This window comes from Aegilops tauschii, chromosome 6 (assembly GCF_002575655.3).
Source record: "Aegilops tauschii subsp. strangulata cultivar AL8/78 chromosome 6, Aet v6.0, whole genome shotgun sequence".
Classification (NCBI taxonomy): Eukaryota; Viridiplantae; Streptophyta; class Magnoliopsida; order Poales; family Poaceae; genus Aegilops; species Aegilops tauschii.
Window position 1 is genome coordinate 264212924 of NC_053040.3, and position 25332 is coordinate 264238255.

Below are 25332 nucleotides of genomic sequence, written 5' to 3' on the forward strand. Positions count from 1 at the left end.
ATTCCAAAGGCACTACTAACTAGGTGCAGACATTCAGGGGGAGCCCGTCTATATTTTGTAGTTCTAAGTATCTTTACTTTCATGATATATCCTTGTGCAAATCCCTGGTTGTCATCAATCCACCAAGAAGGGGGAGATTGTTAAGGCATATCTCTCTAGATGTAGTTTTGGTGATTGATGACAACATGTTTGCGGACTAATCGTGTGCTTTGAGCATTTCAGAGATTCATCATTTGGCACGAGACGATTTCTTTCCCCTCGGAGTGCCATTCAAGACGGTGTAGCTATTTCACTTCTTTTCTGGTGAACTAGTTTCGTAGGAGTCACCGTACTATCAAGAAGGGGTCCGTTTTGGTAAGGCTAGGGTGGAATCAACACGTACACATCCTCTTTACACCCTCTGAGCCTTTCCGCTTCTTTGGAGGTCTCTTTTCCCCTTCTTTGGGCCGAGTCTGGTCCCAGCGGTAGTACCGCTTAGGGGTCACAGGCGGCAGTACCGCTCCATAGCGGTAGTACCGCCGGTGGATCCTCAGTAGTAGTACCGCTGCGGTACCAGGCCCCTACCGCGTCGACTCGAGGGGTCATTTTTCGTGTCGGATTGTGCGGTACTTTGCAGCGGCAGTAGAGCGGCAGTGCCGCTCATGAGCGGTAGTACCGCCCTACCACCGCGGTAGTACCGCTCGGGCCCGTATCTCTCCTGCCCTCCAAACTCCGCGGTAGTACCGCCCGGGGGAGCGGTAGTACCGCTGTGCTCAGCGGTGGTACCGCCCCTGCGGGGTTGTTTTGGGGGTAACGGTTGGATTGTTCCCCCCACTATATAAGGAGGTCTTCTTCCCCTTAGTTGACCCACCTCTTCCCCCAAAAGCTCCATTGTTGCTCCAAGCTCCATTTTCGCCCGATCTCTCTCCCTAGCCAATCAAACTTGTTGATTTGCTCGGGATTGGTTGAGAAGGCCCCGATCTACATTTCCACCAAGAGAAATTTGATTCCCCCCACTTATCCCTAGCGGATCTAGTTACTCTTGGGTGTTTGAGCACCCTAGATGGTTGAGGTCACCGCGGAGCCATAGTCCATTGTGGTGAAGCTTTGTGGTGTCGTTGGGAGCCTCCAATTAAGTTGTGGAGATTGCCCCAACCTTGTTTGTAAAGGTCCGGTCGCCGCCTTCAAGGGCACCAATAGTGGAATCACGGCATCTCGCATTGTGTGAGGGCGTGAGGAGAATACGGTGGCCCTAGTGGCTTCTTGGGGAGCATTGTGCCTCCACACAGCTCCAACGGAGACGTACTTCCCCTTAAAAGGAAGGAACTTCGGTAACACATCCTCGTCTTCACCGGCTCCACTCTTGGTTATCTCGTCCCTTTACTTTCGCAAGCTTACTTGTGTTAAATCCCTTGCTTGCTTGTGTGCTTGTTGTCATTGCATCATATAGGTTGCTCACTTAGTTGCATATCTAGACAACCTACTTTGATGCAAAGTTTAAATTGGTAAAGAAAAGCTAAAAATTGTTAGTTGCCTATTCACCCCCCCCTCTAGTCAACTATATCGATCCTTTCACCAACTCCCCCCAATGAAGAGGATTATGAACCTCGCATTAACCCAGACACATATGAAGGAGAATTCTTCCAAGAAACATGTCTTTCTAGAAAAAAAAATCAACAACCGCTCTACTTCACCCCAGAATATTAAAGCTGACAGCGACAGTGAATCGGACTTCACCCCAGAGCCGGAACAAGAAGAGGTTACTACTGCGGATGACCTGTCAATGCTTGACCGATTAGATAAAGGTGGCCTTCCACATGTTGATGCCGCTGAACCCGATGAGCACGTCATTCATGATAGTGATGATGATGATGCATTTATTAATCCCGGAGCATATATAGACGATCAAGATTATTATTAGTTCATGTCAGGTATACAATTTGTATTATTTACATATATATTATTAGTTCATGTTAGGTATTCAATTTTTTTGTTGTACATGATGATGATACACTTAATACATATTATTATTCATGCCGGTATTCAATTTTTTATGTTGTACTAATTTTGTTTACTCTTTCTCATGGCAAGTGTTGAAACATGGTGGGCGCGGGCCCAGAACACTCCGAGGCTCATTCTTCGCCGGCGTGTGGTGGGAGGGTACTTCCATTCCACCCCAGTCTCTCCGGAGAGTGTTGCTCGACAGTATGCAGACACTGATGGGTGCTTCTTCGTAGGCGTCGTTGCCCACCGGGAGAGGAGGTCGGGGAGGGAAAAAGAGAGGACGTGGCCGCGGGAGAGGTAGGCAGGCTCCTATGCCTTCCTCGCCGCCACCCCCAGCTGATTCACCCGAGCACAAGACTGCTAGGGTGGACACATCTAAGGAGGAGGCTACGCGGACTCCGGTCCATGGGCTTCGGGTTGATGGGCCTTCAGCCCACGACACTTTGGACCAGGCTACGTCCCAGGAGACGTCCGGATGGGGTACCTAGCCGGATCCTCTTGAGGGGCCGAGTGGCCACGCTGATGGTGGCGGGGATCAAATTTCTGATAGCGAGGGCGAGGTGGTTGAGGGGGCCACCGTCTACTAGCGTGGTAGTACACAGCTCCCGCCCGTGTCGGCGACCCACGAGCAGAGGTGGTTGATTTGGCCTGTGGGGGAGAGGTAAGTGCATTTACTCTTTTTGTACCATTTGCCATCACGTTTCTTCAAATATCTAATGTGTTGGCCTTGTCATACTGCAGGGGTTGGCACCATGCTCAGGATGTCAGGCCCAACACCGTCCTTGCTGTGATTTGCCGGCAAAACTTTCCGGGGTTTGTCAGGTTGCCCGGTGAGGGTAAGCTTCCACAGCTAGGATTGAGCCGGGAGCACTACTTGGCTGCCCCGGCCCCGTCGAAGGAGATGATCGACGTTGTCTTGTGCCACACGACGGCCGACATGGTGATCAAAAAGTTTTGGGTAATTTATCCTTTACACAGTTAAAAATCTTCAAATAGCTAGTTATTGTGCTAATCAATGTTGTCTCGTTTGATTGCAGACCTTCTACAGGTGTGAGGAAGGATACGAGGAGGCCGCGACATAGGTTATCCATGCCGAGTGCAAGCGCCTACTACAAAACTTATGGCACGAGGCTTGGGTGAAGGCTGTTCGAGACTACTACGCCTCGCGTGGTATTAAGAAGCCCAAGCTTGCGTGCCACGGGAAGTTTCTGAAGAAGGAGCAGTACATGACGGTAATTACCTATTCTTAAGGCCTTGTACTTAGTTTCCTTGATTTTATTCGTAGGCGTAGCGCTCAAATTTCTCTTTACTAACTTAGTTGCACTCGAGATGGTGTGCGGATAAGATGGATTGTTGGGAGGTGTTGGTGGATGAGTGGTGCTCAGCCCAATGGCTAGCCCTCCACAACAATGCCAAGGATCGGCGTGCCCATATGGAAGGTGTGCCACACCATCAAGGCAGCGGCAACTTATATCAGTTCGGGCGGAACTGGGTATGTGGTTTGCTTCATGATTCATGCAATTCATTCTTCATGCTAGCTTGAGCCCTTTAATTACTAATTTACTCTATTCCTCTCTTTTAGGTGCGACACAATAAGGTGGAGGTGCCAGAGGTGTACGACCTCTATGCCATGGCCCATACTGCATCGTACAAGAAGGCCAAGGCATTCTCTGTTTCTGACCTCAATCATCCAGAGAACTTCACCAACATCTCCTCCCACAACAAGCTCGTGAGGTACAGAGATGAGGGAAGTCGAGGAAAGGGGAGGACTTTAACCCGAGCCAGGGTCCCGTTGATCCAGAGCTGGTGATGATATCTGGTGGCAGGATGTCCCATGGCTCGATAGCCATTGGGGATGGACTTATATGTTGTCCTCGCACTCTCCCGGAGATCAAGGCGCGCCAAACGAGTTCCTGTTCTTAGATAAGGCCTCATCCATGGCCAGTCGAGCTCGCCTTCGAGGTTAGTTATAAGGACTCAGCTATCTTTTCTCCATTACATTATGGGTGCGGCCATCGATGATTACAATGCTAACGAGGAGTAGTGTTGCAGGCTGCTCTTCAGAGAGAGAGAGAGAGAGAGAGAGAGAGAGAACCCAGATGCTTCTGCAGGAGAGGGACTGGCAGGCCGCGGAGAAGGAACGGGAGTTCGAGGAGAGGTTGTTGGAGGAGGAGAGGGCACGGAATGACATGGCGAACCGGGCCATGTACGAACTCCTCGTGGTAAGTTTCTTCTACATATTAGCCAAATCATGCACGCAATGTTCGTTTCATTACTAACTAGTATGACTGACTTGTCAAAACCAAATGTGCAGTCTGTGTGCGAGAAGACCGGTAAGACCCCTCCGCCGATGCCAGCCATTGCTCTGGGGACCACGGCGAGTTTCATTTGAATGGTCATTAGTTACTAATGTGAACACTTGTTTCATCATGCTAATGAGACATTGCAAATGATCTTTGGTGCAGCGTAACTCTAGACAAGCATCACACGATCCTTCTCCAGGTGGTACCGACACAAGCAACCCCGGTGCTTCACTTCCGTGATGACGGTAAGTTTTGTCTAATGTTTGCTTAACAAATGCAAAATGACCTATACTCAGCTTTATTTAGTTCATTTATGATCATGGAGAAGATGCGATTACCTTTCTCTAGTGGTACCAAGGTTATTATGCAATTTTTGACCTATACAGTAGTTGCAGGATCTTGCCATCAAGCATGTTCACAGAAGACGTGGCCCATGTACAGCAAGGTAATCACGTCTTCTCCATAATCTACAAAGTTAACTAGGTCCAACACTTACAGCGGGAATCTATCCGTACATGTGTCTGTGATGTGCGGACACCTCTAGGCCATGGCTTCCCTTGCTGTGGTAATGCGGCATCCAACACCCTTCCTGCCATGTTTTGTCTTACTTCATACATATCTGTCTACATTGGATCGGAGCTGGAGTAGGAGAATCGAGCACCCTTTCGCTGCAGAGGTTTGAGTGTACGTTATATTCAGTTATTTTGTATCTACAATTCTACATAATAGGGAGCACCGGCAGCAAAGTGGAGTCAAATATACTAATCCAACTACTATCTATATGCAATTCGCCATCTTTAGATAACAGTGGAACTAAGATTTTGATACAAATCCGACTCCTACAATATACATATCAGTGAACTTAAATGGCAGTTGAATTAAAAAAATCAATACGATTGATGTTATGTATAACAAGGTATGGTTCAATGTCAATGGAATTAAATAACAAACATAGCCTGCCGTAATTTGATAGGAAGGCTCAACAGTATTATCTCCTTGCTTTTATTCTTTTGTTTCCAGATCGTGACTGAAGATAGGGAGCAGTGTGGGGATGTTGATATGGCCATGGCAGCTTGAGCTGATCGCCACAGATCATGATGGAGAAGGTGTGACAGAGCTTGGGCACAGATAGGTTTGCATCGAGGAGCATGTATATAGTGTAATTCTGGGTGGAGTTCGTAGAGGAGCATGCTCCGAAGACCAACTATGACTGATGAAAGCATACACACAAGAGCTGTGTCTTGGACAGAGTGTGCAGGAACAAACTCCTCTATAGAGATCTCCAAATTGATTCATATCACTACACACCCGAGGCGACTAAGGCGATGACTGAGGCAACCGAGCCGACGCCGCCGGAGCCACCGCCCGCGCCTCCGACCGCGGTGATCGAGGAGCCAGCAGAGGAGCTGCACGAGCGGGCGCCTGCGTCCGCGGTGGCCGAGCCGCCACCTGTGAGGTCGCCCGTGCCCGCGGTGGCCGGATCAGGGCAGCCATCTGCGTCGTCGGAGGTAAAGCAAGGTGAGGCAGATCGCAGCGGATCTGACCCACGGCCGCCGCATGGGGACCGCGGGCTCTCGCAGAGGGATCCTGGCGGATCGCCTTCTCCGCATTCCGATCGAGATGCGGGTGTTTTGAATCCAACACGGTGGCGGATTCGTTTCGCCGTCGTCCGGAATGGAGAGGCCTGGTTTGACGGATTCTTGCATGCACATTCTTCGTCGTGCTGCAGGGTGATGATGGATCATGACAAATACATCCTCGCTGGCCGGTACCTCGACGGCGGCGAACACATCTCCGAAGGTGCGCAGTTCATGATTGATGATTATGAGGTTTTTGTTCTTAACCTGTTATAGATCCCGGAGATTGAAGAGGACTGCATCGAGGTGGTCGATTTATCGACCGAGTGGGACAAAGTGAAGACGGAGCCGAGGTTCGGAGGAAGATTTTGGGTACTCGCCGAGGAGGAGGACGAAGACACAGATGAGGAGGTTGCGGACGGGTGCTCCGCCCCGGTGTCGTCGGTGCCATTGGCATTGAAGCTGGCGGGGTCAGTTCCTCTTTCTCATGCTCCGGTGAGTAAGCCGGCGTGGTGACGCGGCGCGTCCGGTCGAACGGCGGCCACGGCGATCCGGCCTTGGAATGGGCCACTTCCTAAGGTTAGTCTACCGAAACCGATTCTGTCTGATTTCTGTACGGAAGATTCGTGGAAGGTCGGGACGAGGAAGAAGAAGGGTCGGGCGGTGTCGAGGAAGCCGCCGGCGGTGCCGACGGTGGCCGATCCATCAATATAGATCTGAGCGGAACGTGATCGCCGTTTGAATTCTATTTTGGCCATCTTGGGCCTGCGGCTGAGTCGGCCGTCACCGACTGTGGCATGTCTGGGTATATGGCCCAGCATGAGTGCAGCGTCGAGCGGCGATTCGGACCGGATGTCCCTGGGTATGAGGCCCAGGAAATGCCAATCGCATCTACGGCTTACGTAGCCGCATGCACTCCACCGGATCGTCGTTCTCGTTCTTGTTCACCTCTGTTGCCTGCGCCTAGGGTTCGCCGTAGCTGCGCCGTTCCCAGGTTCCCGAGGTGTGGCCCTGGCCGTGCGCTCGTGTGCCTCCTTTCGAGGCTATGGCGGGGCGTGGAGGGCGTCCTCCTGGATCGAAGCCCCTGGCGGTGGCCGGGACCGCGTCGGGCGGGCGTGGTGGTGGAGTGCCGCCAGTTCTGAACCCGCCGGTGGCATTTGGGACCGGGCCGGGCGCTGTGGGTCGTGGTGGTGGCACCCCGGGTCAACGAGCTCCGGCGGCCGCTGGGGCTGGGCTTGCGGCTTCGGGTCGCGGTGGTGGCGCCATGGGACCTAGGCTGCCAGTTCCTGGGGCGGCTGTTCCGGCTCCCATGCATGCCGCGGCGGGGCGTGGCCAGGGTCCTAGGCCGACGCCGCCAGGGACGGCGGTGGTGCCACCTCGTAAGTAGATGCCGGCGATTGGGCAGCAGCACCGGGCTGCGCCGCCGCCCCACTTTGTTGCCCGACAGCCACAGCATCGGCCTGGGCCGGTGCAGACGCGGGATCCGCCGCCTCAACCTGAGCATGTGGGCGATGTAGGCGCTGGACACGCTCGATTCCCGGTCAACCGTGGTGGTAACGGACCACCTCGGGGACAGTGGGGTGACGATGGCTATGACGTCTATGGTGAGGGCCAACACTGCGGTTCCTCGTCGACCGGAGGCGGGCGTGGGTTTGCATGGCAGAGTGATGGCACTGCTGAGAGACCTTTTTATGGTCCTCCGGGAGGTTTTGTTGAGGGGGCATCTGGCCTAGACTACCGGCAGAGAGGTGGTTACCGAGGTCATCGTGGTGGTCGCGGTGGTCGGAATCGTTACCGCCAACCTCCAATGCCTGTTGTTGTGGAGCCGACGGCGTCCTCGGAGGTGGGTGCTTCTGGATTGACGCCGGAGTTGTCCGGCCAGGTTATGGAAGCGGTGACGGCACTGGCTAACACTGACATACCTGTGACTGAGCCTGCGCCCACAGGTGCTGTCAGTGCCGCCGACAAGTCTGATGTGGATAGAGCTTCCAAGTGGGCTCGTAAAAAGGAGAAGATGTGCTACCGTTGTGGAGAGAGGGGCCACTTTATTGCTGAGTGTGAAACTGAGTAATGTGATACCTGTCTCAAGCGAGCGCATGACACGGGGGAGTGTCCGATTCTGCGTGATCATATGCCGAGTATTACCATCTATGGAGTCTATTGTGCTGAGCTGATGTTTTTTGAGTCTCCTAGTGTGAGGGAGCTACCAGAGGAACCCCAAAGCACAACCACGGGGATTGTCAAAGTCACGAAGGGTGATGTGTCTGAGGCGCAGATTATACACAGGCTCAGTGAGTTGGCTCCAGGCATTTTCCAGTGGGAGCTTACTCGTCTCGAGGCCAACACGTATAAGGTCGATTTCCCTACAACAGAGGACTTGGAGCATCTTCTAAGCTTTGGGTTGTGCAGAGTTCCTGGTACTGAGTGCATCCTCGAGTTCCATGAGTGGAGAGAGTTGAGCTGCAGGGCAAGCCCCTCACTCAGGTCTGAATGCACTTCTCAGGGGCTCCATCCAAGCCGCTTCAGGATGCTAGGGTTGCGGCTAGCTTGGGGATTCTGGTCGGTAAAACCGAGAAGGTGGACATGGCCTTCACCCGGCAAACCGGGTGGCCCGACTGCTGGTGAGTGTCCTCGACATCGAATTCGTGCCTGACGTGGTTAAGTGGACTTATCGGGGCCAGGTTTTTAACCTTGAAATTGAGTTTGAGGATACAGATCTTTTTGCTGAGGCCTTGGCAGGGACGGATGTGGATATGCATGATAGGAATGATGGATCGGGTAACACGGAAGCGCGAGGGTATGATGTTGGGCATGGGTCGTCCAACGGCCCGAGTTCCACCTCACAGACGCCCGGGACTAGGGCTGCTTCTTCAGCTACAGTGCCAATGAGCACTCTGAGATTCAGTTCGTTTGAGCCAGCTTCTGCTCCTCCTAGGCTATGGAGCGATCGAGTGGAGTCTGATAATGTGTTAGAGTGCACGCTCCCTCCTTTACATTTTGCAGCGGCTGATGGCTCTATTGATGGGTGCATGGAGACATCCGCTACTCTGATGCTTTCGGTCGAGGGGGGGGAGGATCGTGGGCAGGTGGCCCCTTGCTTCCCCTCTCCTTCTGTTATCTCGCCATAGATGAGGACTACGGCGGAGGTACTGGTGTTGCCGATCGGCGACGTGACCGTCTTGGGAGGGGGACTCGGGCAGGAGGCCTTGGCTCCCTCCTCTCCTGCGATGGTCGGGCGAGGGAGACGGCTGGAGGCCTCGGCTCCCCCCTCTCCTGTGGAGGTCGGGCCGGCAGTGCTTGCGATGGCCGTTGCTCCCGAGGGCCGGCTATCACCTGCACAGACGCCGGGGCTGCTCCAGATGACACTAACCAAGGTGGTCGCGTCTCCCACCTGTTTGCAGGCCGGGTCGGGTGGGGAGTGGGGGCAGGCGGCCCCCGCACTCACGCCGCCTCGCTCGCCTTTGGGCGGGCCGACGTCAGTGCTCGCCGCGTCAGGTGGGGAGCGTGGGCAGGTGGCCCAGCGCTCTCCTCCCCCACGCTCGCCGGGGCCGGTGCCTGCGGATCTTGGCGCCTCTCTGGGTGATGTAGCCTGGCCGCGCGTTGGGGGTGGGGCTTGTGGCCTTATCCCTAACATGGCCACTCGGGAGGAGGTCATCGCTTTTGGAGGCATCTCGGATCCTGTTACTGAGGGGCGGCGGATGAGCTGCCGTCTCCAGGACCAGCCGGATGTTGATGACATGCAGGTGAGGTGCGCCAAGCGGGCGGCCAAGCTTCATGACATTGAGGTCACTACTGGTATGTCGGTCAACACTTCCAATTCCATTTTGCATTTTTCTAATGATGAGATTATTCATAATGCAAATCAGTTAGGAGTTTCACTAGGTAGTAATGATAGTGAAATCTCTAATTCCGTTAATGATCTGCTGGATATTGAAGCGGATTGCGCTTCAGATATGATTCGCAACTTAGCAGCTGTTAAACCCATGAACGACTCCGAGATTGATGCGTTGGGAGTCAGAGTTTTAGACACCTTCTGTGCAGATCTTGCCCCATCCCTCCCTGAGTCTGAGGAGGATGACGATTCTCTACCTCTTGGGCATAGTGAACCCATTGAGGATCTGAGTGTTAGGTCCACGGAACCTGGTTGTGAGGACCGGGTGGAGGATCAACACAAGCCTAAGCGCAAGTGGAAGCGTAAGATTTATCCAGTGTCGGCTGTGCGTAGAAGCGCTAGGATCCGTACGACTAAAAAATTTCATGATGAGTTATGAGAGGAATTTTTTGGAATAGCAGAGGTCTGAGAGACTTGGCTAAAAGAAGATTTCTAGCAGAGGCTTCTATCGAGCATAGGTTGGATTTTATCGCCCTCTCTGAAACAGGAAGGGGTAATTTTTTTCCCGCAATTCCTAAATACGTTATCGGGAGGTATTGATTTTGATTGGCATTGCCTCCCCTGAGAGGAAGATCAGGTGGGATCTTACTTGGGGTTAGATGCGAGACGTTAGAAGTCCGAAGTGTGGTTATGGGAGATTACGCCGTCAAGTTTCGGGTTAGATCGAAGGCAGATGGGTTTAATTGGGCACTGGTGGCGGTATATGGGGCCGCACAGCCAGAGCTCAAACCAGATTTCTTGGCGGATCTTGTCCGTATTTGTGGGTCTGAGCAGCTTCCAATCTTAGTTGTGGGTGATTTTAATATTATTAGAAGGAGAGACGAGAAGAATAATGACAATTTTGACGGCCGGTGGTCGTTCATATTTAATACTATTATTGAAAGCTTGGATCTGAGAGAGATAGAGCTTTCGGGTAGAAAATTCACTTGGGCTAATACTTTGCCAACCCCCACGTTTGAGAAGCTCGATCGTGTCCTCGCGAGTGTAGACTGGGAACAGAAGTTTCCTCTGGTAACAGTCCAGGCATTATCGCGCGGAATCTCGGACCACACCCCTTTACTGCTTGACTCTGGTGAGGCAACGCATGTGGGGAATAAAAATACTTTCTCTTTCGAATTAGCGTGGTTTGAGAGAGAAGGTTTCTTCGATCTAATAGTCAGGGAGTGGGCTAAAGATGCAGGAGGAAGGACTTCTATTGAGAGATGGCAGAATAAGATAAGACACTTGGGAGGTTTCTTACGTGGGTGGGCTAAGCATCTTAGTGGGATTTATAAGGTTGAAAAGGAAAGGCTCCTTACTCAATTCTTTCATATGATTGCTAACGGCAAACATAGAAAGAAAAGAATTTTTCAGCTTGAGCAAGACGAGGGGACGATCTTGGGATAGGAAAACCTTAAATTATACATTACCAACTACTACAAGCAGCTTTTTGGGCCTCCGGAGGATAATTTCGTGTCCTTGGATGAGTCGAGGATTGAGGATGTTCCTCAACTTGCTGCGGATGAGAACGATATTTTAACTGCCCCGTTTTCGGAGAAAGAGGTGTTTGAAGCTATTTCTCAGATGAAGAATAATAAAGCTCCGAGGCCGGATGGATTTCCAGCGGAGTTTTATAAAAAATGTTGGCATATTATTAAAGGGGACTTGCTACCGATGTTCCATGACTTATTCTCTGGACAGCTTCAGTTGTTTCATCTGAATTTTGGAACTATTACTTTGCTTCCTAAGAAAACAGAGGTTGTGAGAATTGAGCAGTTTAGGCCGATCTGCCTTCTTAACGTAAGTTTCAAAATTTTCACCAAGGTTGGGACAAATAGACTCACGCAGATTGCGCACTCTGTGGTGCAGCCGTCCCAAACTGCTTTCATGCCGGACAGGAACTATCCTAGAAGGGGTTGTGGTCCTCCATGAAACGCTCCATGACATTCACACGAAAAAACTAGACGGGGTTGTTTTCAAAGTGGATTTCAAAAAAGCGTACGACAAAGTCAAATGGCCATTTCTTCAACAGGCTTTGCGTATGAAAGGATTTGATCCAGCCTGGAGACAACAGGTAGAATCTTTCACGCAAAAAGGGAGTGTTGGAATTAAAGTGAATGATGACATAGGTCACTATTTCCAAACACACAAGGGCCTGAGACAAGGAGATCCGATGTCACCTATTCTGTTCAACATTGTAGTCGACATGTTGACGATTCTAATAGGGAGGGCTAAGGATGCTGGTCAAGTAGGTAGTCCGGTACCTCATCTAGTTGATGGAGGTGTTTCTGTCCTAAAGTAGCCGATGATACTATCATTTTTATGGAGTATGACTTGGCAAAAGCGAGAAACTTGAAGCTGGTGTTATACTTATTTGAACAATTGACTGGACTAAAGATTAATTTCCACAAGAGCGAATTGTTTTGTTTTGGAAGAGCCAATGAGGAACAAGAGGCATATAAGCAATTGTTCGAATGTGAGTTGGGGGCTTTAGCTTTCACATATTTGGGTATACCAATTCACCATCGAAAGCTAACAAACAGAGAATGGAAGTGCATTGAGGATCGTTTTGAGAAGAAACTAGAATGCTGGAAGGGCAAATTGATGTCTTATGGAGGCCGTTTAATTCTCCTTAATTCGGTCCTCACAAGCATGCCCATGTTTCTTCTGTCTTTTTTCTGAGGTACCAGTTGGAGTTCGGAAAAGACTTGATTTCTATTGGTCCCGTTTTTTCTGGCAAAGTGATGACCTAAAGAGGAAGTATAGACTTGCTAAATGGGACATTATTTGTCGACCGAAGGACCAAGGGGGTCTAGGTATCGAAAATCTTGAGCTAAAGAACAAATGTCTCCTCAGCAAATGCCTGTATATGCTATCTGGTGAGACCAGGGCTACATGGGCACAGATTCTGCGTAATAAGTACCTTCATTCCAAAACTTTATCCCAGGTGACAGTGAGGCTGATGGATTCGCCTTTCTGGAAAGGGCTGATGAGAGTTAAATCAGTCTTTTTTAATCGGACAAAGTTTGTTATTGGTAACGGTACTTCTATGAGATTCTGGGAGGATACATGGCTAGGGGACACGCCCCTCGCACTTCAATATCCTTCTCTCTATAGCATTGTTCAACAGAGACGCAACTGTTGAGACAGTATATCAGTCCACGCCTCTCAATATTCACTTTAGGAGAGCGCTAGCCGGAAACCGTTGGGAAGCTTGGCTCCATCTTGTGAGAAGATTGATGAATGTCCAACTAACTCAACAACCCGATCAGTTGTGTTGGAAGTTGACTAGGAATGGAGATTTCACAGTCAAATCCATGTATTTGGATGTTATTAATTCTAGCTCTATTCCTACTTCCAAACATGTTTGGAATGTCAAAGTACCCTTGAGAGTTAAAGTGTTTATGTGGTTTGTTCACAAACAAGTCATTTTAACTAAGGATAACTTGATAAAACGCAACTGGATTGGATCCTCTAGATGCAGCTTTTGTGATCGGGATGAATCCATCAAACACCTCTTTCTTGATTGTCCTTTGGCAAAAATGCTTTGGCAGACAGTTCACATAGCCTTTAATATTACTCCTCCGAATAATATCAACACGTTATTTGGGACGTGGCTAGATGGGATTGAGCCCCAAACAGCAAAACACATTCGTGTAGGAGTATGTGCTTTATTATGGGCTATCTAGAATTGCAGAAATGATTTGGTCTTTAACAGAACAACAAATACTCATTTTTTGCAGGTTATCTTCCGAGCCACTGCGCTGATCCGTATGTGGTCGCTACTCACTCCGACGGAGGCCAGGGAGCGTTTGGTTACTGGATCTATCCGATGGGAGATGGTAGCACGGGTTATTTTCAACTGGTTTGGATGGCGGTCATGTAATAGGATAGGCAATTAGTTTTCCTATCTTTATCTTGCTAGCCGGTTGTGGCTCTATCTTTTTGTTTTTTAGCTCTTTGTGAGCACATTTTGTTCTTCTTTGTTTGAGACTTTGAGACCTCTGTCGAACTTTTTGCTTGGTAATAAAGGTGGCCGTATGCATCGCTCTGATACAGAGGCCGGGGATATCCCCTTTTCGAAAAAAAAGATATGGTGCACCGTATCATTTTCAACAAATACAAGTAAAAAAATGTTTTGCTGCAGAACCAGCAGAAAGAAAAGCATCCGGTCCACCAGGACATGGATGTTTGAGGCAGGCGCTAGCATGAAGTGAGGAGTCATGGACCAGGAAAAGTTCCTGAAGGATAATACTCCCTCCGTCCCAAAATTCTTGTCTTAGATTTGTCTAAATATGAATATATCAAATCACATTTTAGTATTAGATACATCCGTATCTAGACAAATCTAAGACAAGAATTTTGGGACGGAGGGAGTATTCAAGGAGGTAGTGATTTATCTTTCTATTTTGTAGTATTGACCATCAGGTGGCTACACACAACTTATTATAAGTTTTAGTTCGACAAAGCACTGTTGCCGTTTCATTTTAACTCACTTCTGATAATGAGGTACTTACTATGTACATGTGTCTAGATGAGTTGGCCAATACAGATTTGAAATATACAAATTATCAAAAAGCAAGAGAAAGCACGATCAAATTCGTATTGGTTTCTAAAGTAGTTTGATAGAGGAGCTTTAGTTTCTACCCCGAAGCGAGTACATATTTTATTCTATATCTCATTTTAAAATTTTGCATGAGTAATTTGAAATGGTATTTGGTTTTGCTGTTATCATCACAGTTTGTTTCCTTACATACTTTCCTCAGTTATTTTTTTTCTTTATTGAAAGGCCAGGCGGGAGTTCAGTTCGGCCAATTTTCTATAGAACTAGAAAATGATTCTGTACAGAAGGAATGAACAAACTAGCAGCAGATATAACCCTTCAAAACAAAGGAAATATGACGCTGCAATTTTCCTATACTGAAAGGTATGTCTTTAGCCATTTCTATATGAATTGTTCTAATTTCACAAATTGATTATGTAACAAATATCCCTATGATTAGTTGGAAAAATAATAATGCATTTAATCATTCTGCCTTTGATGATACTACAACTGCGTGATGCCTATACTTTTTAATACTTTACCCATATATTTGACATCTAACGTATAACAAAATCTAAAGATTTCTCAAAATCATGTCTAATTGAGTATTGTGTTGTTTGTACATCAGGTAGCAAGGTTTTTTCTGCAAAAAAAAGGTAGCCAGGTTTTAAACTGTCGGCGACACTGTTGGCTGCATGGAGTTCTTGAGTTGCGCAGGCTTTTCTGTTACTTGGTTCCTGGTGTAGAGAAAAAAAGGCCCAAGATTGATGAAATAAAACATTCATATGAAGTTTTCATGCAGTTCTAACTATGGACCACCGATTCATATTTTCTTCTTCCTGAGTCATAAGGTAGTCGCCTTTCTATTTGACTATGTAACAGTAACACATATGGGGTTGTCTTATATTTGTATTTAGCCTGCATTAAATAAGTACAATTTATTCCAAACATGCTGATTTTTTTGATGGATTTTTATGTTTATTCCAATTGAACTAAAACATACTTGCATCACATATCAAACATATGGTTATATTAGTTTTCTCTATTGGCACTATCCTATGAAAATTCTGCACTACAATTACTTAATTTGTTGTTACTAACTATGGTCATTTCATATCTGTGTCCTACTTTTAGCTTGAGAGAAAGTATGAGCAGGTCTTCCTATTGTTCTCAGAAAGTGCAGAATTAGTGCTCTATCTAGCCCTGTATACTCTTAGCAGTTTTTTTAGTTGTAACTTACTTTCCCAATCAAATTCACATGTTAGGATGTTGTGTTTAATAGGATTGTCCTATGTGAGATGACTGTTAGATTATTGTTGCCCATGTAGCTCAGTGGCCCATAACGTTTATTTGCACCTTTACGCACCAACTTTAATTTTAGTTTGCACTAACTATGACAAATATGTACGGTTCCTGTTAAATGTCTGCTACAGAATAAGGTTGTATCTGTGTTCATTACGCTGTTAGTTATTAGCTCCTAAATTTTCAATTTATTTAGTCCCTATGTTTTTGTTCAGGTTTTGAGAGAAGTCCATATTACAACCTCAAACTACCACCAAAGTCTAAAACACAACCCTGGACTATGAAACCATCTAGTTTACAACCTTGAAATTTCAAAACCGGACAGAAAACAACCCTGGGGTGGTATTTGACCAGTCAACGCCAACTCATCCGCCATGTCCAGCTTTAGTCAAATTTTGGCAAAAAAAACAGCGTCCAGAATTTTTTTTAAAAAATTCTCTAAAATCTACACAACCCTCATATTAAATCTGGGAAAATTTCAACAAATCTTGCAGAGCAGAAAAAATAGTTAGAGCAAAAATTCAAATTCGGAGCCATTTTAGGTCAAATTTTGCCCAAAACAAAGTGTCCACTTTTTAAAAAATTGGGTAGAAATCTTTGGGAATTCAGAGCCATTTTCAGATTTTTTTTTTCACTTTTGTTTGGTAGAAATTTAACAAGAGGAGGACGTGGCGGATGAGTTGGCCCTGACTGGCCTGTTGACTGGTCAATATCAGTCAAAACCAGTCAAATACCACCCCAGGGTTGTTTTTTGTCCAGTTTTGAAAGTTCAGGGTTGAAAACTAGACGGCTTCGTAGCTTAGGGTTGTGTTTTAGACTTTGGTGGTAGCTTGAGGTTGTAATATGGACTTCTCTCTCAGGTTTTTCAGTTATGTCAATTAGATACTCCACAAGGAAACATTGAGTTTAGGATCAAGCGTCTGCATACATTGATATGGAGGGATGACAGGACACAGGGAAAAGACAAGACACCAAGGTCGAAATTTTTTGGTCACTTTGGGCTTATTTACGGGTTAATTCATTGTTACTGAAATTTTGTTATGCAGTGAGAAAGGTAAAATTTGTGATGTACGTAGCACTATCTTTTTCATTTTTATTAAAATTAGTGTGCCTGAAATCACAGTATAATTCCATTTTGCCAACCATTCATTGTGCTATATTTTCTGCTAGCCGTGCTTATGTCTTTAATATGGAAGTCTGACCAGTTTCTTCCTTATTCGGTTGCCTCCAAGCAAAGTACATTTGAGGTCACAATAAATTAGATTTACTTGCACTTTTACCTCATAGTGACAAAAAGGTTCCTGCTGCCATTGTATTCCCATTTCATTTAAAATATTCAGGTCTGGGTACCTACTTTATTATACTGTGAATCTTGATAGATATTTTTCCGACATAAAAATACTCCCTTCGTTTTTGAATATAAGTCTTTTTACAGATTTCAATATGGACTATATACGGAGCAAAATGAGTGAATCTACACTAAACTATGTCTATATACATCCATATGTAGTTCATATTACAACTCTAAAAGGACTTATATTTAAGAATGGAGGGAGTATTCATGTTCAGTTCCAGCCATTTTTGCCTGTACACGTAGTTGGACAATTATTTTTCTTCCTATTATATAAATTATTGCTCACCTCTGTTGATAAATTTAGACCATGCTGATCTGTGAGGATCAGTCAAATTTACAGACGTTCAGTTTCGTAGTGGTGAAATATGGTACAAGAAGTGCCAATCGAAGTTTGGACAATACTTTGGACCATTCTAGGTTTTGGTTTTCCATTTACTCATTAAGTATTTTTTCTGCTTTAGGTTTGTCGTGCATTGGGCATTCTATTCTTATAATACAAATATATTGGGTGTATATCGTTCCAAAGCAGAAAAGAGCTCAAGTTACATGTGAAGGAAGGCTATTATTTTGAGTGTACACGAGTTTAGTATAACCATCATGTTAAGATATTCAAGTTAATGTCTTTTTTCAGGAGACCCAATTGTAGATTCATCTGATTCTATTAAGTCAGCTATTGGTTTTCTTTGAGCCATGTACTTGATTATGTATAGTTTGGATCAGAATGCACAATCTTATCAGTATCTTGAATACCATATGCACATTTTTTTTGAACCGAAAAACCGTAGAACAATCGTTCTACGGTAAATATATTAAAAACATAAAATATGTACAAGAGTCCCAAACATTACAACCAGCTCAACCTAGCCAAATCTAGTTTTAGTGAAACCTTGAGGCAACATGGGAATTAAGTTAAAAACTGATCAATCCAGCTAGAAAGCCTATCTGAAAACTTGTCCTTGATCATGTGCTTAATCAGAAGCATGTCCGCTCGAAAGGAAGCTCTCCAAGAGAGGACTGAAGTAGGAGTAGCCCTGAAAATAACTCCATTTCGCTGCATCCAAATGTTCCAGCAGCCCATAATGATAACTTCCATAGCAATGGGGGTGGAGAGGGCTTGAATGGAGAGCCTCACCTCATCAAAAACTGAAATGCCCCTGTTTCTCTGACCAAGAATAGTGCTCCTGCAGTTGAGTGCAAAATCATAGTCCCAAAAGAGATGCAATGAAGTTACCATGGTGCGTGTTTGACAAACCATACATTCATAGGAAGGTAGGTAAAATAATTTCCTTTGAAGAAAATTCCTTGAATTCACTCTGTCATGTAGTAGAAGCCAAAAGAAAATTTTGTATCTGAGCATAGCAGCACTATTCCATATTTGCTTGAAGATGGGAGGAGCCAGTTCCCCTGCAATCAATTCTCTGTACATATTGATGGAAGAGTAAGATGTGCCCCAAGGGTAAATCCGTTTATCAGGTGCAGAAGTGTGCATAGACTGTTGTACCACCATCTAAAGATCCTGAAGCTGTTGGTAGGCCTGGACTGTTAAAGGTGTATGGAAATTGCTCACCAAATCACCAGACTGAAAGAATTCTTGTGCAGACACCAATTCATTTTGGGTGAATGAATAGAGTTTAGGATATTTGTCTTTAAGAGCTCCATGCCGCCAGTTATCCTGCCAAAAGATAATGGTATCTCCCTGTCCAAGTTGGCCTTTGGCTACCATTTTGAATTGAGGTATGAATTTCAGAATACTTTTCCACCAGAAAGAGCCCACAGATCGACTAGTGAGCACACCTCCAGGGTAGTAGGGTTCCCAGATTAACTTCACCCATGGTAGATCCTCATGGTTGAGAAATTTATGAAGGTGTTTCATGAGGAGACACTTGTTATGAATAGCAATGTTGAGCACTCCAAGACCCCCCATGATCCTTGGGGACACAAACCTTTTCCCATGAAATCAGGGTTGTGCCTCTATCTTCCATGCCATATTTTCTCCAGAAACAATGTCTTAGGAACTTGTTGATCTGCTCTACGATGACCAATGGTAAATCCAGAGTGCTCATGAAGAAAGTAGGCAAGCTAGTGAAAACTGACTTGATAAGTGTGAGCTTATCCCCATAAGACAAAAGTGTTGAGCAGCCAGAGAGTCTCCTATCAATTCTCTTGAGGACTGGAGCAAAATCTTCCAATTTTGGTTTACTAAGACTCAAGGGCAATCCAAGATATGTAAAAGGAAAACCTCCAGTGACACAACCTAGCCTGCTTGCTAAGGCTTGCAATTTTGAAGGGCTGGTATAAATTGGAACCATGACAGATTTCTCATAGTTGACCCTCAGACCAGTAAAAATAGAGAAGTGGAGGAGCAGGCTTTTCAATTGCTCAATCTGTGTTTCACTTGCAGGCATGATAATAACTGTATCATCAGCATACTGAATAACCGGGAAATCAGGGCAAGGGTGATGCTCCAAGGATTTCCTTATCAAGTTGTTATGCATGGCTTCATTGAGAATTGATTGCAAGATGTTTGCTGCCAAAACAAAGAACAAGGGGGATACAAGATCACCCTGTCTGACCCCTCTTTTGCACAAAAACTGCTTCCCAGGAACTCCATTGAGAAGAACAGAAGAATACACAGAGGAAAAAATCATGTTCATCCACATTAGCCACCTTGTACCAAAACCTCTAGCAGTGAGAATATTCCTGATTGTTCAATGCTCGATGAGGTCAAAAGCTGTCTCAAAATCCAGCTTGATTACAATAACTTCCTTCCCAGAGTATTTGCATTGATTGATGTATTCATATGTCCAAGCTAGATAATCCTGAATGGATCTTTATTTTAAGAAGCCATATTGATTGGTATGAACAAGTTTCAGAATAACTGTTTGCAGCCTGTTTGCTAGCAGCTTGGTGATGATTTTGATTGAGTAGTTCAAAAGAGAAATAGGTCTGAAGTCATTGGAGGTCATTGGAGCATCCTTTTTGGTATGAGAGTGATGAATGAAGATTTGATGCTCTGCAAGCTAATTCTGCCATGATAGAAGTCCTCAATCAATGCATAGAAATCTGAAGCAATAATATCACAGCAATGCTTCACAAAGTTGGTGTTGAAGCCATCTGGCCCAGGAGCTTTGTCAGGAGGGAGCTCTTTGATTACATTATCAATCTCTTCTTCAGAAAAAGGAATTTCCAGCATGGAAAAATCCACATCTGTATGAAGTAAACTCTCTAAATTTAGAGGATTGAAAGTTGGGACAGAAGTGTTCAGCCTCTTCTTGAAAGCATGATGGAGAATATTTGCTTTAGAGCTATGATCTTTGAAAGAATTCCCCAACTCATCGTGAAGGCAATCAATATGATTCACTCTGCATTTAATTGTGGCCTTGGCTTTAAAATACTGAGAATTAGCCTCCCCAAACTTTACCCACCGAATAGTGGCCCTCTGCTGCCAGTAAATTTTTTGAAGTTGTAGCAGATGCATGAGATGTTGCTTTAGAAAATTCCTTCCATTGCTTTCAACATCAGTCAGAGTCCTGAAATCTTCAATTGTGTGAAAGAACAAAATTACCTCATTGGTTGCCCTGATTGTGCTGCTCAACTGAGAGATGCTTCTTGCCCAAATCTTCAGAGATTTTCTAAGTCTCTTGAATTTGGCTGTAATTCTATTTGCACTGTCTTGAATATGCAGAGTACTCTCCCAATTTTGCTTGACTATGTCTTCGAATCCCTGAATTTGCAACCAATAATTCTCAAATCTGAAGGTATTTGCCTTGGGAATATGAGTGCCAATCTGAATTAAGCAAGGGATATGATCTGATACTGGTTTAGCCAAAGGAAGAACAACAGTGTGTGGATATTGGGAAGTCCAGGCCTCAAATGTAAAAACCCAATCCAGTTTTTCCAGAAGAGGGGCAGTTTGCATGTTAGTCCAAGTGAAGCTCCTCCCTTTCAGAGGAATTTCCACCAAAGCAAGGGCATTAATAGCCTCATTGAATCTCAGCATATCAGAGAAGTTGCCACCAGATCTGCTCATGTTGCTAGGGTACCTGATGTAATTGAAGTCCCCCATGATAATCCATTGCATGTCATCAGGCATGTAAATGTGCTTAAACCAGTCTAAAAACCTTTCTCTTGCCTCTCCTTGGCAGGGACCATATATGTTGGTGAGAATCCACACCTCTCCAGACATTTTGGAAACAAATTTAATGGATATAGAGAAATCATTAGAGAACACGGTTTCTCCATCAAACAGGCTACCATTCCAAGCCACTAGTAGGCCACCAGAGGCACCGACAGAAGGGAGGCAATCAAATTTATTGATCCTGTTGGGACAAAAATTCTTAAGATATCTCTGATCAAAAGATTCTTTTTTGGTTTCCTAGAGGCAAATAATGTCTGCATTGGCCTCCCCAATTTTATTTCTTAAAGCAAGCCATTTACCACTGTCATTGAGTCCTCTAATATTCCAGTTGACAATATTCCAGTTTCTATTCATGTAAACAAAACAATAAGCTCTGGATCTGGTATAAAAAAAACTTGCAAGAGCAGCCACTGTCTATGCCACTTGCATAAACAAGCACATCACATGTTCTCAGATAGCAGGGAAGGAACAAGCCCACATAATACAGAGATAAATACAAGCAGAACCAGTATACCAAAGGAGTGCAAACAAGTCTCAGCTGAGAATAAGATCCTGATACATTCCACTCTGACAAAACCTCCCATAGAGCAACAAAGTACCCACATGTAACAAAGAGTCCACTTCTACTTTTGTCCATCTTACACATGATAAAGAACAGAAAGATACTGCTAGAACTGAAGAAACTGGGATCTCCTAGGGCTTGAAGATAGGATTCTTCTTGGACACCCCTTTGTTGACTTGCTTGCTTTCCTTCTTCTTTTTCTGCTGGTGCAGCATCTCCTCAGTGCAGACCTTAGCAGCAGCCTTGCAAAAGGAGACAGAGAGATTTTTAACAACCCTGGTTGACAATGCAGGAGGAGAAGAAGAACAGGGAAAGCATGTTGGGGATCGTTGCAGAAATTAAAAAAATTCTACGCATCACCAAGATCAATCTATGGAGTAACTAGCAACGAGAGAGAGGGGAGTGCATCTTCATACCATTGAAGATCGCGAGACGGAAGCGTTGCAAGAACGCGGATGAGGGAGTCGTACTCGTAGCGATTCAGATCACGGTGGATTCCGATCCTAGCGCCGAACAACGACACCTCCGCGTTCAACGCACGTGTAGCCCGGTGACGTCTCCCGCACCTTGATCCAGCAAGGAGGAGGGAGAGGTTGAGGAAGAGGGCTCCAACAGCAGCACGACGGCGTGGTGGTGATGGAGTGGCAGTTCTCCGGCAGGGCTTCGCCAAGCTCACGCGGAGGAGGAGAGGTGTTGGGGAGGGGAGGGGCTGCGCCTTGGATGTGGTGCTGCAGCCCTCCCTCCACCCCTCTATTTATAGGGAGAAGGGGGAAGGGGGCCGGCCCCTCTAGATGAGATCTAGAGGGGGGGGCGGCGGCCAAGGGGGAGGGGGCTTGCCCCCCAAGCAAGGGGGGCGCCCCCTTTAGGGTTCCCCCCAACCCTAGGCGCATGGGCCCTAGGGGGGATGGCGCCCAGCCCACTTAGGGGCTGGTTCCCTTCCACCTACAGCCCATAAGGCCCTCCGGGGCAGGTGGACCCTCCCGATGGACCCCCAGAACCCCTCCGGTGGTCCCGGTACAATACTAGTATACCCCCGAATATTTCCGGTGACCGTATGATGACTTCCCATATATAAATCTTCACCTCCGGACCATTCCGGAACTCCTCGTGACGTCCGGGATCTCATCCGGGACTCCAAACAACATTCGGTAATCACATACAAATCTTCCTTATAACCCTAGCGTCATCGAACCTTAAGTGTGTATACCCTACGGGTTCGGGAATCATGCAGACATGACCGAGACAGCTCTCTAGCCAATAACCAACAGCGAGATCTGGATTCCCATGTTGGCTCCCACATGTTCCACGATGATCTCATCGGATGAACCACGATGTCGAGGATTCAAGTAATCCCGTATACAATTCCCTTTGTCAATCGGTACGTTACTTGCCCGAGATTCGATCGTCGGTATCCCAATACCTCGTTCAATCTCGTTACCGGCAAGTCACTTTACTCGTTCCGTAATGCATGATCCCGTGACTAACTACTTAGTCACATATTGAGCTCATTATGATGATGCATTACCGAGTGGGCCCAGAGATACCTCTCCGTCATACGGAGTGACAAATCCCAGTCTCGATCCGTGCCAACCCAACAGACACTTTTGGAGATACCTGTAGTGCACCTTTATAGCCACCCAGTTACGTTGTGACATTTGGTACACCCAAAGCATTCCTACGGTATCCGGGAGTTGCACGTCTCATGGTCTAAGGAAACGATACTTGACATTAGAAAAGCTTTAGCAAATGAACTACACGATCTAGTGCTATGCTTAGGATTAGGTCTTGTCCATCACATCATTCTCCTAATGATGTGATCCCCTTATCAATGACATCCAATGTCCATGGTCAGGAAACCGTAACCATCTATTGATCAACGAGCTAGTCAACTAGAGGCTCGCTAGGGACATGTTATGGTCTATGTGTTCACACATGTATTACGATTTCCGGATAACACAATTATAGCATAAACAATAGACAATTATCATGAACAAGGAAATATAATAATAACCATTTTATTATTGCCTCTAGGGCATATTTCCAACAGTCTCCCACTTGCACTAGAGTCAATAATCTAGTTACATTGTGATGAATCGTACACCCATAGAGTTCTGGTGTTGATCATGTTTCGCCCGTGGAAGAGGTTTAGTCAACGGATCTGCGACATTCAAATCCGTATGCACTTTACAAATATCTATGTCTCCATTTTCAACATTTTCACGAATGGAGTTGAAGCGACGCTTGATGTGCCTAGTCTTCTTGTGAAACCTGGGCTCCTTGGCAAGGGCAATAGCTCCAGTGTTGTCACAGAAGAGAGTCATCGTCCCCGATGCATTGGGAATAACTCCTAGGTCGGCAATGAACTCCTTCATCCAGATTGCTTCATGTGTTGCCTCCGAGGCTGCCATGTACTCCGCTTCACATGTAGATCCCGCCACGACGCTTTGCTTGCAACTGCACCAGCTGACTGCCCCACCATTCAAAATATACACGTATCCGGTTTGTGACTTAGAGTCATCCAGATCTGTGTCGAAGCTAGCATCGACGTAACCCTTTACGACGAGCTCTTCGTCACCTCCATAAACGAGAAACATATCCTTAGTCCTTTTCAGGTACTTCAGGATGTTCTTGACCGCTATCCAGTGTTCCATGCCGGGATTACTTTGGTACCTTCCTACCAAACTTACGGCAAGGTTTACATCAGGTCTGGTACACAGCATGGCATACATAATAGACCCTATGGCCAAGGCATAGGGGATGACACTCATCTTTTCTCTATCTTCTGCCGTGGTCGGGCATTGAGCCGTGCTCAATCTCACACCTTGCAATACAGGCAAGAACCCCTTCTTGGACTGATCCATATTGAACTTCTTCAATATCTTGTCAAGGTATGTGCTTTGTGAAAGACCTATGAGGCGTCTCGATCTATCTCTATAGATCTTGATGCCTAATATGTAAGCAGCTTCTCCAAGGTCCTTCATTGAAAAACACTTATTCAAGTAGGCCTTTATGCTTTCCAAGAATCTATATCATTTCCCATCAATAGTATGTCATCAACATATAATATGAGAAATGCTACGGAGCTCCCACTCACTTTCGTGTAAACACAGGCTTCTCCATAAGTCTGTGCAAACCCAAACGCTTTGATCATCTCATCAAAGCGAATGTTCCAACTCCGAGATGCCTGCACCAGCCCATAGATTGAGCGCTGGAGCTTGCATACCTTGTCAGCATTCTTAGGATCGACAAAACCTTCCGGCTGCATCATATACAATTCTTCCTTAAGGAAGCCGTTAAGGAATGTTGTTTTGACGTCCATTTGCCATATTTCATAATCGTAGAATGCGGCAATTGCTAACATGATTTGGACGGACTTCAGCTTTGCTACGGGTGAGAAGGTCTCATCGTAGTCAACTCCTTGAACTTTTCGATAACCCTTAGCGACAAGTCAAGCTTTATAGATGGTAACATTTCCATCCGTGTCCGTCTTCTTCTTAAAGATCCATTTATTTTCTATCGCTCGCCGATCATCGGGCAAGTCTGTCAAAGTCCATACTTTGTTTTCATACATGGATCCTATCTCGGATTGCATGGCTTCAAGCCATTTGTTGGAATCTGGGCCCGCCATTGCTTCTTCATAGTTCGAAGGTTCACCGTTGTCCAACAACATGATTTCCAGGACAGGGTTGCCGTACCACT

The 25332-nt window shown here is 46.2% G+C and overlaps 2 protein-coding genes across 4 annotated transcripts; one reads left to right on the forward strand and one right to left on the reverse strand.

Moving 5' to 3' along the window:
- Nucleotides 1-5306: 5306 nt before the first annotated feature.
- Nucleotides 5307-13790, forward strand: LOC120966419 (uncharacterized). 3 transcript variants are annotated; one of them, XR_012187718.1, is made up of 3 exons: nt 5539-5804; nt 6016-6442; nt 13478-13790. XR_012187718.1 is itself a non-coding variant. In XM_073501369.1 (2 exons), the coding sequence occupies exons 1-2, from the start codon at nt 8992-8994 to the stop codon at nt 13618-13620; spliced, it is 810 nt and encodes a 269-aa protein (XP_073357470.1). In that variant the 5' UTR covers nt 5307-8991; the 3' UTR covers nt 13621-13790. The 3 variants fall into 3 exon arrangements, 2 of the variants coding, with proteins under 2 accessions (XP_073357470.1, XP_073357471.1); XM_073501369.1 differs by having other exon boundaries at nt 5307-9658; XM_073501370.1 differs by having other exon boundaries at nt 5346-6086.
- A 6105-nt stretch (nt 13791-19895) lies between these two features.
- LOC141026014 (uncharacterized) lies at nt 19896-21119 on the reverse strand. The gene has a single exon (XM_073501954.1). It carries the CDS (start codon nt 21117-21119, stop codon nt 19896-19898), a length of 1224 nt encoding a protein of 407 aa, XP_073358055.1.
- Nucleotides 21120-25332: the final 4213 nt, after the last annotated feature.